General features: G+C 40.6%; 1 protein-coding gene across 6 annotated transcripts in view; it reads left to right on the top strand.

The window, feature by feature from the left end:
* Positions 1–13,651, top strand: part of col14a1a (collagen, type XIV, alpha 1a) — a 216,094-nt gene that overhangs the window by 90,165 nt on the left and 112,278 nt on the right. For all 6 annotated transcript variants that reach the window (XM_072570947.1, XM_072570944.1, XM_072570943.1 and 3 more), the window contains 6 exons: positions 2,238–2,399; positions 3,858–4,018; positions 5,373–5,502; positions 7,010–7,155; positions 7,789–7,918; positions 9,212–9,351. In XM_072570947.1, the coding sequence (XP_072427048.1) occupies positions 2,238–2,399; positions 3,858–4,018; positions 5,373–5,502; positions 7,010–7,155; positions 7,789–7,918; positions 9,212–9,351 (869 nt within the window). The remainder of the gene's footprint in view (positions 1–2,237; positions 2,400–3,857; positions 4,019–5,372; positions 5,503–7,009; positions 7,156–7,788; positions 7,919–9,211; positions 9,352–13,651) is intronic.

Raw genomic sequence — 13,651 nt, 5'->3', positions numbered from 1 at the left:
GTATATGAATCTGAGAAAGTCAACTTGCAGCAAGCAATGTAGAAGGTAACTGGTCCCTTAACGTTTGTTACCAAGGAGTTAGAGAGTAAGAGTAAAGAAGTCTTATTATGATTATACAGGGCATGATGAATCCAGTGTTTTGGTCTCCTCATCTAAGAAAGGATATTCTTGCTCTTGATGGAATGCAGCAAAACGTCACTAGTTTGATTGTTGGAATAAGCGGACTGCACTGATATATCTATATTCTCCAGAGTTGAGAAGAAATATAAAGTTCTCAAAGGGCTTGACATGGTAGATGCTGGGCAAATATTTTTCCTGGCTGTGAAAGGGTTAGTCATTTATCAATAATATGAGAAATTGGTGAATCTTTGGAATTCTTTGCTTCAGTGGTCTGTGGATGCTCAGGCATCAAATATGTCTTAAGGCAGATGGTATTGACTTTTGGATACTAAAGAAGGTAAGGAATATAGACATTTTAGGAAGATGGAGCTAAGATATGATGATCGACTGTGACTTTGTTAAATGGCAGAGAATGCTTTAAGGTCAAATAGCCTGGCCTGATTCTTTCTTTCTTATGTAAAATCCATGCCATTCAGTGTAAGCCAATAGTGGACTTTGTGAAGGAAAATGAAGTTGTGCAACGTGGGAACTGTTACCTCAGCATGTATATTATCTGAGAAGCCCCTCTTTCTCTGGCTTGAACACTGGCATAGCTTAGTGACAGAAGGATTTCTGTGCTGCTAAGTATAGAACTCCACATCTGGTTTTTTGTGGTGCAGAGTAGTATCCCTGCCTTAAGACAAAGTTAAAAATCATATAACACCAGATTATAGTTCAACAGGTTTACTTGGAATCACTAGCTTTCAAAGCGCTGCTCCTTTATCAGGTGGTTGTGGAGTATAGGATCATAAGACACAGAATTTATAGCAAAATGGTTACAGTGTCATGGAGCTGTAATGATATATTAAACAAATTTAGATTAAGTCTTTCATCTTTTAGAATGGGTTATACTAGTTTCAGTTCTTAAATATGTAAATCCCAGAGCTTCTTTTAAGTTACATTCTCAAGATAGCTTTAGCTTTTCTAACAATAAATGCCATCTCAGCTCAGACAATACCTTAAAAGTATGAGGTTAAAGTCTGTCTGTGTCCCAATGTTGAGTCAGACTGATTCTATTTCTAAAATGGGACTTACAGAATCTTATATGGATTTATACAGTTCTTTGAGCAAAATAAAATGCAATTCTGCCAATACAAATTCATCCCATTAACTTAAATGTGTGTGAGTGCAGGACAGACAGAGTCAGTATGTGCATGTGAGTGTGTGTACGTGTGTCTGTAACCTTGGTCAAGTATGTGTGTGAGTCTGATGGGGTATAAGCCTGTGAGAGGGTGTGTATGTGGTTGAGAGTGCAGGGGGTGGGGTATTGGGGGATGGGGGTGGGTGGGTGGGGTGTATGTGTGTGCATATGAGAGAGACCTTGTTTATGAGAAGAGGGTGTGTGTGTGACATGACCCAAGGTCCCAGTTGAGGCCCCCATGGGTACCAATCTTGGCTATCAGCCAATATTTGGCCACTTTGTGTTGTTGCTTGACTCTATATTGCTTCTTGTTATTAATTTCATTTCATTTCTTGCCAAACAGACAACACATCTGCTTGTCCTTTCAATTCTTGGATATTTAGTCACCAACTCTGATCCCCTTGCAGTCACATCTCTGTGATACCCACAACATCATACCTGCTAATTTCAATCAGCACTATGAGCTCATTTACCTTGTTATGTGTACTGCATGCATTTAAATACAACATCATCAGTCCTCTATTGGCTGCTCCCTTCTCAAAGTTGACCCTTTACCTAATATGCATCAAGTTAGATTCCTGGCCCTTTCCATACTCTTTGTCCTATTTCTTGTTCTGCAAAATAATCTCTCCTGAGCCTCTCCTCACTTTTAACTAGTTTAAAGTCCTAATGACCACTCTATTTTGCCATTGCACTGGATCCTAGAGTTGGAAGCCTGGGTTCAATAATAACATCTCTGAACAGGTTAATTAAAAAACATTTCTTTTAGAATTACACATTCTCTCGGAGTTTTACAATTCATACAATGACTATTTTGAAAATGAGAACACTTGAAGGAAGAAAAATGACAGTTGATGCCAATATCAACTCCATTATCAATAGTGAATCATGCCAATTTGTTTGTTCAAGAATTCTTATCTTTTCCCTTAAACAATAGGTGTGAAAAATGCAGATGTGAATGAGCTAAAGGCAATCGCCTCTGAACCCGACGAGACACATGTCTACAATGTAGCTGACTTTAATATCATGAACACAATTATTGAAAGCCTCACTAAAACAGTGTGCTCACGTGTGGAAGAACAAGACAAAGAAATAAAAGGTATGATACTGTATGTTTACACTTGGCCCCTCTTTCTCATCCACCTCTTTATTTTCTCTACCTCTCATCTCAATACATTTTCCACAATTTATGCAATATGTGAATCAATGTACTGTTAGTTTTTCCTCTTAGAGGCAGCCTTTCGTAAGCAGAAAAGGCACTCAATATAAATTTTATCTTAGTGAGGTTTTTGAAAATTTGTTTTGCTTTTGAAAATTATTGGAATAGACGATAGACAGAATTCTTTTCAGCAGTTGGAGAAAATTATTGCATTAGTGTAAGGAGTAATGCATTTTGTATTAGATGTTGATCTGACTACATAACCCAAATTAAGTCACGAATCAGGGCTAACATATTACACTAAGCCTAGGCGAATGGGAAAATTTGATGTCTTCCATTAAGCACGTTTAATGAAAGCTTAAAATTCCATGGATAAGTTTAGTTATACTGTTGTGAAGTACCCAATTTTTATATCAAAGAAGGATTGCTTAAACTTTCTTAGGTTCTTAAAAATGACACCTGCTTAAGAGAAAATAATAATGGACCCAAGTTTTAGATATTTGGGTGATTCCTGGGAATGGTGGTCAGAGTTATGTGATCAGAATGACGAGTAATATAGGCAAAACCTGAGTTAACTGTTGCAAAGGAGAATACTAAGTACTTGACAAAATCTGGAAAAGCAGGAAATGAAATATTGCAGGCAGGAAGTGAAATAACTGTACATAAATGAAACATCTCAAATAGGGTTGAACTTTTACTTAGGTCTAACTTCACGTGCCTTCAATAATACTGTTTTTAAATAGTTGTAATTTACAAGTGAACTATTGTCTATTGCCAAACAACTATCATTAGTATGTTAACAGTACAAATATGACATTCAGTTTCAAAACTGTGTAAAAATGCATTTGTAGATAATTTGGTCATTTTGGTGTCTACAACACACAGACAAAATCTCCCCCAATTGATACAAAGATATTATGGCTTTATTAATCTAAGGAGGGATATTCCTTCTATCTTTTTGTCAAACTGTTCTGAATATTAAGGGTAAGAGACAGAGAGAAATGATTTCCACTGGGTAGAGAGTCCAAGACTTAGGGAAATAATCTAAAAATTAGTTTCGGGCCTTTCAGAAGTGAAGTTAGAAAAACTTTTGCTTGAAAAGTAGTCTAGAAATTTGGAACTGTCTACTGTAAATGGCAATTGGTACGAAATTTATTGTTAATTTTGCATTGAAGATTGGGGTAGATTGTTGTTAGCAAAATGGACTATGAGTCAAAGACAGGTATAAGAAATGAGGACACAGATTACTCATGGTATAATTGAATTGAGGGACAGACTGGCCTCATTCTGTTCTTAGTTATCTGAGTTGGTCTTTTGATAACAATGTCAGTGCATTTTCTGCAAATTTGTGATTCCAACCTAAAGCACCAGGTTTTTAATTTGTCTCTGAATCTTTAGAAGCAACTGGAAGTTTGAGCTCGAACCCAGTGGCACCTGCAAACCTTGTAATAACTGACGTAACAGCTCGGAGCTTCCGTGTCAGCTGGTCGCACGCACCTGGGAAAGTGGAAAAGTATCGTGTGGTTTATTACTCTACCACAGCAGGTCAGCCCGAAGAGGTACATCAGTGTTCATTCTAATCAAAAATGAATACGTGTAAAGTTTTACCAAGCATCATTGCATGTATAAAAGCAAAATGCTACCGATGATTCTGAAGGAAAGGAGAGACAGATTTGGAAATACTCAACTGGTCAGTCATCATTTGTAGTGAGAACAACTGGGTTAACGGTCAGAAATTTCCCCTGGGCCTTGGGAATCTGACATCAGAGCCATATAAAGGCCCTGAGCCTAATCTTGCAGTCAAGGCACACCCTGTTGCAGAAGTCAAATTTTCTATCCCCTTGTTCACTGCCCTCCAACTTGGGATGACTGTCAGTTTCTGTGGCTGGAGGGTCCAAGGAGCAGATCTTGGCACTGTTTGGCCAACAGTCCCACTAGGAGAGGTGGACAATACTGAGAGACAAAGGTGAACACAAGGATGAGTCAGGATGGAGGGTACTGAAACCTTTTAAAATTTAAACAGGCCCACTGTTGCTATGGTGATCAGAGTGGAGGGCAAACCCTTTACAGGAATACTTCTGGCTGAGCCTCTGGCCTTTTTTTTTTCCCTGTGGCTTGGTCATTTGCCAAGGAAATGAGACATCAATAGGTCTCTGGCCAGCCATTGGAAGACTGGTCCAAGTTGTTGTTGCCTACTTCTGAAATCATTTGGCAGTGGACACTGTTCTGATGCCAGGGAAATGCTAGTGATTTTTCTTCATAATAGCTGTAAGTGAGAGCCTTAATTCTTTTCCAATTGGCTATTTACCTATGTGCAATGGGTTGTTGATTCCCACCTCTGGTTTTTATATTTTCCATCAGCCTGTCTGGACTTATGACACATCCCCATGGCTGACACAACTTGAGTCCGGACCTTCTGGTCCAGAGGTAGGGAATTTATTACCAGACCCAAGAAGCTGACATGTTAGTGAGCACAGTCCCTTACCCATTCAGTATCAATTGCTCTTAATCATTAGAGCATTCACATATGCACACACCATTATTCACACACCATTGACTTGCACTTGCATGTTGGACCCTTTAGTACTCATTTTCAGGACACCAACATCATAAAAAAGCACCAATTATAATTTTCATATTCCTGTTTTTGGAAATTGCTATTTGCAAATTGGCCGAAATTCCTACATTATAAGAAGAGCTACACTCTTGTTCAGATGTTGTGAAAGGTGCTGTAGAAGTGCAATTCTCTTTCTGTTAGTACAATTTTTCGCAACAGAGTGTAAGAGAACCTACTAGATGCAGAAACATTCTTTGTGCCAAAGCTCATAAATTATCTGGCTTTGAACTGATTCCAGCTAGCCTGTGTCACAACTAACTCTGAAAAATGAGAAATGCAAGTCCTTTTCTCTGTAGGTGGTTGTGGATGGAACAGAATCAACAGCTGTCATTCAGAATCTGATGTCCCTGACGGAGTATCAGCTCGCGGTATTTGCCATCTATGAGAAGGCAGCCAGCGAAGGTTTACGTGGGGTCGTCACCACATGTGAGTAGCATGCAGCTTAGTCCCAATCTTGTGGTTAAACTGGAGTATCCAAATTCTCCAGGAATGTCCCAGAGCATTCATGTCGAGAAGATTAATGTTCAAGACGCTGCCAGAAAATTCAGTGGGATGTTAAAAATATCAATTGTTGCTTTCCATTTTCTTCATTTTATTTTATATTATTAATTAAAGTAATATCACAGGTGGGGAAATGCTATTTAACCAATGGGTTGTACGGTGGCTTATTATTAGCACTGCTGCCTCACAGCACCAGGGACCTGGGTTCGATTCCAGCCTCAGGTGACTATCTGTGGAGTTTGCACATTCTCTCCTTGTCTGTGAGGGTTCCTCCCACAGTACAAAGATGTGCAGGTTAGGTGGATTGTCATGTCCCGGGATGTGCAGACTAGATGGATTAGTTGTGGTAAATGTAGGATTACAGGGATAGGGTGGCAGATGTGAGTCAGGGTGGGATGCTGTTTGAAGGGACAGTGCAGACCCGATGGGCTGAATGGCATCTATCTGCACTATAGGGATTCTCTGATTCTTAACAGGGACCAACATGGTTGAGGTGCGTCATTATGTGATTACAGTGTCAAGGTTTGTGTCCAAAGCAGTCCATGACCCTGGCTTAAGCATCAACTCTGACATTTGTGATTTGAGAGCCAGTTGTGCTTGGAATGCAGACACATTGCAGAAAGCAAGTTGAAATGAAAAGTACAGACAGTGCAAAAGAATGATTTTGCTGATGCTCGGAGGCGGGGATTTTGGCAGAATCCTTTGCAAGTAGAATCTGAAGCAAGAGCACAGTAAATGTTGAATAATGCTTTGTTGTATTGCTCTCTGTAGGTTCAGACAGAAGTTTATTAAATAGGATATAGTTTATCAACTTAGCTACCATTCCAGTCCAAGGCTTGCTTTAAGGTCAGGTTTATAATAACCTCTGATACTAAAAAATAGAGAATCAGAGGATTAATTCCACACAAGCTGTGAATAGAGATAAGTAGTGTGTGGGAGTTTGTTATGAGGCACTGTCTCACTTTATAATCAAATGGATTTTATTAAATTTGAGTCTTAAACTCTCCACCAGTAACTTAGTATTCACTGTGCCGAAGCTTTTGGTGAATGTGGATAGGTTTGGGGGTTGCGGGGATGTGGGGGTGCAGGGTTTGCATGTGGCAGTGGGTAGGTTCATAACCAGAGGCAACACCTTCTCCAGTGCCTACATGTCCCATTTATCATATGGTGACCAGAACTGCACAGCTCTCCAAGTGCAGGCTAACCAAGATTTGACACAGGTTAAGAAAATCTTCCCTAGTTTTCAGTTCTACCTCTCTGGAAATAACACCCGTGTTTGGTTGGCCTTCTTTCGGCCTCACTAACTTGTAGCTCAGCTTTAACTGACAGGAGTTAAGGTACAGCCCTTATCTAACTGAATGATGGAACAGGTTCAAAGGGCTGAATGGCCTATTCCTACCCTGTGAACAGCCATTTGTCTCTCTTGTTCCAGTGGCGCTACCTGCAGCTGCGGATTTGGATATCTATGATGTGACCCACAGCAGCATGAGAGTCAAATGGGAACCTGCTCCGACTGCTACAGGTTACATGATCCTTTATGCTGCACTCACTGGGGGAGAGACAGCTGATGAAAAAGAGGTACACGTTTTCATTATCTGTTCAATGTTTAGTCCCACTGGGCTGCTACCATCCAAGCTGCGCAGATAATTGCATTTGCAATTTCACAAACACTTCACCAATTTTCTATTAAAAGAAGAATTCACTCTTTTATCACCTAATATGGAGGATACAATGCAGTTCATTTACTAGCAGGAAGATATAATTTTCTAGGTCTTTTCAGTTTAATGAAGGGATGAGTTTGGACTCCTGAGAGGAGTTATCTGTTTAACAGGGAGTGCTGAACTATCAGAGGTCTTGGCTTTGGGTGAGAGGCTCTGTTTATCCTGTAAGTTGTAAATACAGGATTCCATGGCTGCTATTTTGAAGATGAGCAGTGGAAGCTTGTAGGGTTGTAGAGGAAAGAACAGTGGGAGTGGGATCAATTGGATAGCTCTTTCAAAGAGCTAGTACAGGGATGATGGACAAAGCAGCCGTTTCCTGTGCCATTTCATTCTGTGACTCTATATCAGCCATAGACTTCCAGGAATAAAGGTTGTAAATTCTTAAAATTGCCCTCGTCTGTTGAACTCAGTTTGTGGAACCTGTCTTTTATGTTAACAGTGAGATGATCAGAAATACGATTGAGAAATCAGCTTGTATTTTCCATTGTAGGTAAAAGTGGCTGATTCAGTTACAGACGTAGAACTGGAGGGATTGACCCCAAACACTGAATATACAGTGACAGTGTATGCCTTGTATGGTGATGAAGCAAGTGACCCCCTGACTGGACAAGAAACAACATGTAAGTCTTGCCAGTGCTTTTGCTAGTTTATATTCCTGCTGGACAAAATGCTAAGGTAAAGCTTCATCTTTATGGGTTACATCAAGAAATGTGCATTTCATAAAATCATACAGCACAAAGTGACCATTTGGCACATTACTTTAATCTGAGCAGTGTTTACTGAGTAATAGGTGAACTACCTTACTGGCTGGTAATAGCCTCCACACTCAACATGACGGACCACTTTCTTTATGGTCTTTGTGGGGCTCTCGTTAATTGGGAATAGTATGTACAGTTCAGGGATTGCATCCTGTTTGGCACACAGTCTAAATTCTGGACATTCATGCTTATCTTTAGAAATAGAGGTTTGAGTTGTTATTATTTTTTGTTATCATTTCATAACAATTGTGGGGAGAGAATGGGATAGCAGTAATGTTACTAGTCTAATAATACCAAGTCCCGGCTAATGTCATGGGGACTCGGGTTTAACCTTACCGTGGCAACCAATGGAATTTTCAATTCAGTTAATAAATCTAGACTACAAATTAATAATGACAACTATCATCAATTATAAAATCCCATTGGGCTGACTAATACCCTTGAAGGAAATCTGCCATCCATACCTGGTCTGAGCTACACATGGCTCCAGACCCACAGCTACATGGTTGATTAACTGCCTCCTAACGTTGCTGAGCAAGCTAATGAGGGATGGGCAACAAGTTCTGATCATGTCAGTGACAACCACATTTTATGGAACAGTGAAGAAACATATCAAGATGCTTCAAAGGAGCATTATCAGACAAATTCCGATGGTGAGCAACATAAGGACATATTAGGACTAAAGCTTAACCAAAGAGATTGATTTTAAAGTATATCTTTGAGGAGGAAAGCAGAGGCATGGAAACATTTAAGGATAGGGATTCCAGAGCTTGGGTTTAGATAGTTGACTACATTGCTGCCAATGGTAGAGGAGAAATCTGGGATGTTTAGAGGTTAAATTTGTAGGATGCACATGCCTCAGAAGACTGTTGGGCTAGAGGACATTTCAGAGTTAGGGCAACAGCAATTCTGTGGAAATATTTGAAACTAAGGATTAGAATTTTCACAGTGAATGTTTCCCTGTCTAGGAACACATGTAGGCCAGGGGCTAGGATTAGTAAAATGTTTATTTACAGATCATGTGTAATCTTATAAGATGCACATTATTTCCATTGTGGAAAACATGTAGTTAAAAAAAAATAGATTTGCAAACTCTTTCTTACACTGTTTGTGAGTATACCTGAAAATAAATCTTTTTTTTCAAATTTTTTTCAGTGCCACTCAGTCCTCCTCGAAACCTGGAATTCTCAGAAATCGGGCACAGCACTGCCAGGGTCACCTGGGAAGCAGCTTCAAAGAAAGTTAATGGATATCGAATCATGTACGTGAAAACCGATGGTGCAACAATAAATGAGGTACGTGCATGAATCATTTACTGAACGCATGGTTAATGGGGAGAATGAGAAGACAAATTTACTGTTAATATTCTTTAAAAGTGCCGTTGTTTTGACTTGTTTTTTCCCCCAGAGTTCCAAAACAATGCAACAGCATATAAAACAGCAATTGCTGCTCCTGGAATTTGAGGCAGTCACCTCCAACACCTAAAATACCTCGAAAAGGAGCAGCCTGTTACAGGATGGGAAAAGTTTCTGACTGTAAAAGGCTGGTCCTTTTTTGACATATTTTAGGTGTTGGAATTCCAGGAGTAGCAATTATTGTTTTATAGGCTGTTGCATTGTTTTGGTTCTTCGGAGAAATAAAAAGTCAAAACAATGGCACTTTTAAAAGGGAGAGGAGCAGAGAAAGGCAGCACATGGTGAGGTCAGTGCAGGAGAGAGATAGAAAGAACCCACATTGTTAACTGACACAGCAGTGAACCTGCGCAGTTACTGCCTTTGCTGTTGAATCATGTACCGCTGGACGTCAGAGTGCATCTGGGAAAATCAGTTAACAATGAAAGTCACAATTGATCTTGGAGGAACCTGTTTGGGAGAGGTCACAGCACAGAAACAGATAAGTAAATAGTTTTAAGTGTTGTCTTGGGCAGTCTGCAGTTGTGCACAGAGTGGGTTCTTTCTTGATTTTATGTTTTATTGAGATATGTCTCTTGATTAAACTTAAAAAAAATGCCATAAGTATTGAGTTAGCCTGGAGCAGTGTTTTGTAGAGGAATAAGATGAGGCTATTTTCTAGGTGTGCAGATTGGAAGAAACACAAATGGCTCTAAGTAGAGTGATATACTCTTCTTGTTAGATGTGGGAGCTCAGGGAGAGTTTACAGGTTACTGAGGATTATATCTGCAATAAATGCCATTGGTTGCGAATCCTATCAGATCGAATAGAATGGTTGGAGCGACAGTTAGAGGTAATGAGGAACATACAAGAGCAAAGAGGTGTGATGAATGGCAGTTATAGGAAGGGAGAAAAGTCGCAGGTACAGTCACATAGATAGGTTAACTCTAGGAAAGGTAAGAGAGGTAGGCAGGTAGTGCAGGAGTCTTCGGTGGCTATCCCCGTTTCAAATAAGTATGCTGTTTTGGAAAATGTAGGGGGTGATGGATTCTCAGGGGAATGTAGCACGAACAACCAAGTTTCTGGTATTGAGACTGGCTCCAATGGGGGGGTATGTTGGGTTCCAAGAGATTGATTGTGTTTGAGGACTCTCTAGTCAGAGGCACAGACAGACATTTCTGTGGCCAGCAGTGAAAAATCAGTGGTGTGCTGCTTTCTTAGTGAATGGATAAAAGATGTCTCAGAGAGGGTGCAGAATGTTCTCAAGGGGGAGAGGGACCAGCAGGAGGTCACTGTACACATTGGAACCAATGACATGGGAAGGGAAAAGGTTGAGATTCTGAAGGGAGAATACAGAGAGTTAGGCAGGAAATTAAAAGAGAGATCCTTGAGAGTAGTAATATCTGGATTACTCCTGGTGCTATGAGCCTTAGTGAGGGTAGGAATAGGAGGATAGAGCAGATGAATGCAAGGCTGAGGAGCTGGCATATGGGAGAAGGATTTGGATCATTGGAATCTCTTCTAGGGTAGAAGTGAACTGTACAAGAAGGACGGATTGCACCTACATTGCAAGGGGGCTAATATACTGGCAGGGAGATTTGCTAGAGCCATGCGAGAGGATATAAATTAGGAAGGTGTGAGGGTGGGACCCAGGGAGATACTGAGGAAAGAGATCAATCTGAGACTGGTACAGTTGAGAACATAAGCAAGTTATTCAGGGCAGGCAGTGACATAGCAGAGAACAAGTAGGACTGATAAATTAAACTGCATTTATTTCAATGCAAGGGGCCTAACAGGGAAAGCAGATGAATTCAGAGCATGGTTAGGAACATAGGACTGGGATATCATAGCAATTACAGAAACATGGCTCAGGGGTAGACAGGACTGGCAGCTGAATGTTCCAGAATACAAATGTTACAGGAAGGATAGAAAGGGAGGCAAGAAAGGAGGGGGAGTGGCGTTTTTGGTAAGGGATAGCATTACAGTTGTACTGAGGGAGGATATTCCCAGAAGTTATTTAGGTGGAACTAAGAAATAAGAAAGGGACAATCACCTTATTGGGATTGTATTATAGACCCTCTAATAGTCAGCGGGAAAGTAAGAAACAAATTTGAAAGGAGATCTCAGTTATCTGTAAGAATAATAGGGTGGTTACAGTAGGGGATTGTAATTTTCCAAACATAGACTGGGGCTGCCATAGTGTTAAGGGTTTAGATGGAGAGGAATTTAAGTGTGTGCAACAAAATTCTCTGATTCAGTATGTGAATTTTCCTACTAGAGAAGGAGCAAAACCTGACTGACTCTTGGGAAATAAGGCAGGGCAAGTGACTGAGGTGTCAGTGGGGGAGCACTTTGGGGCCAGTGACCATAATTCTATTAGATTTAAAATAGTGATGGAAAAGGATAGACCAGATCTAAAAGTTGAAGTTCTAAATTGGAGAAAAGCTAATTTTGATGGTATGAGACAAGAACTTTCAAAGGCTGATTGGGCATAGATGTTCGCAGGTAAATGGGAAGCCTTCAAAAATGCGATAATGAGAGTCTAGAGACAGTATATCCCTGATAGGTTGAAGGGAAAGGCTGGTAGGTGTAGGGAATGCTGGATGACCAGACAAATTGAGGTTTTGGTTAAGAAAAAGAAAGAAGTATATGTCAGGTATAGACAGGATGGATCGAGTGAATCCTTAGAAGAGTATAAAGGCAGTAGGAGTATACTTAAGAGGGAAATCAGGAGGGCAAATAGGGTTAAGGAGAATCCAAAGAGTTTTTATAAATACATTAAGGACAAAAGGGTAATTAAGGAGAGAATAGGGCCCCTCAAAGATCAGCAAGGCGGCCTTTGTGTGGAGACCCAGAAGATGGGGCAGATACTAAATGAGTATTTTGCATCAGTGTTTACTGTGGAGAAGGACATGGAAGATATATAATGTGGGGAAATAGATAGTGACACCTTGAAAAATGTCCGAATTACAGAGGAGGAAGTGCTGGATGTCTTGAAACACATATAAGTGGATAACTCCCCAGGACCTGATCAGGTGTACCCTAGAACTCTGTGGGAAGCAAGGGAAGTGATTGCTGGGCCTCTTGCTGAGATATTTGCATCAATAGTGAAGTGCCGGAAGACTGGAGGTTGGCTAACGTGCTGCCACTATTTAAGAAAGGTGGTAAGGACAAGCCAGGGAACTATAGACCAGTGAGCCTGACGTCGGTGGTGGGCAAGTTGTTGGAGGGAATCCTGAGGGACAGGTTGTACATGTATTTGGAAAGGCAAGGACTGATTAGGGATAGTCAACATAGCTTTGCCCATGGAAGATCATGTCTTACAAACTGGACTGAGATTATTGAAGAAGTAACAAAGAGGATTGATGAGGGTAGAGTCATGGACATGATTTATATGGACTTAACAAGGCGTTCAACAGGGTTTCCCATGGGAGATTAGTTAGCAAGGTTAGATCTCATGGAATACAGGGAGAACTAGCCATTTGCATACAGAACTGGCTCAAAGGGAGAAGACAGAGGGTGGTGGTGGAGGGTTGTTTTTCAGACTGGAGGCTTGTGACCAGTGGGTACCACAAGGATCGGTGCTGGGTCCATTATTTTTCGTCATTTATATAAATGATTTGGATGTGAGCATAAGAGGTATAATTAGTAAGTTTGCAGATGACATCAAAATTGGAGGTGTAGTGGACAGTGAAGAAGGTTACCTCAGATTACAACAGGATCTTGACCAGATGGACCAATGGGCTGAGAAGTGGCAGATGGAGTTTAATTTAGATAAATGGGAGGTGTTGCATTTTGGGAAAGCAAATATTAGCAGGACTTATACACTTAATGGTAAGGTCCTAGGGAATGTTGCTGAACAAAGTGACTTGGGGTGCAGGTTCATAGCTCCTTGAAAGTAGAGTCGCAGGTAGATAGGATTGTGAAGAAGGTGCCTGGTATGCTTTCCTTTATTGGTCAGAGTATTGAGTACAGGAGTTGGGAGGTTATATTGCCAGTGTACAGGACATTGTTTAGACCACTGTTGGAATATTGTGCGCAATTCTCTTCTCCTTCCTATCGGAAAGAGGTTGTGAAACGTGAAAGGGTTCAGAAAAGATTTACAAGGGTGTTGCCCGGGTTGGAGGATTTGAGCTATAGGAAAAGGTTGAATAGGTTGGGGCTATTTTCCCTGGAGCATTGAAGGCTGAGAGGTGACCTTACA

Source organism: Chiloscyllium punctatum, chromosome 5 (genome assembly GCF_047496795.1).
Source record: "Chiloscyllium punctatum isolate Juve2018m chromosome 5, sChiPun1.3, whole genome shotgun sequence".
NCBI lineage: Eukaryota > Metazoa > Chordata > Chondrichthyes > Orectolobiformes > Hemiscylliidae > Chiloscyllium > Chiloscyllium punctatum.
The sequence above is the reverse complement of the archived record's forward strand: the minus strand, read 5'-3'. Positions and strand labels throughout refer to the sequence as shown.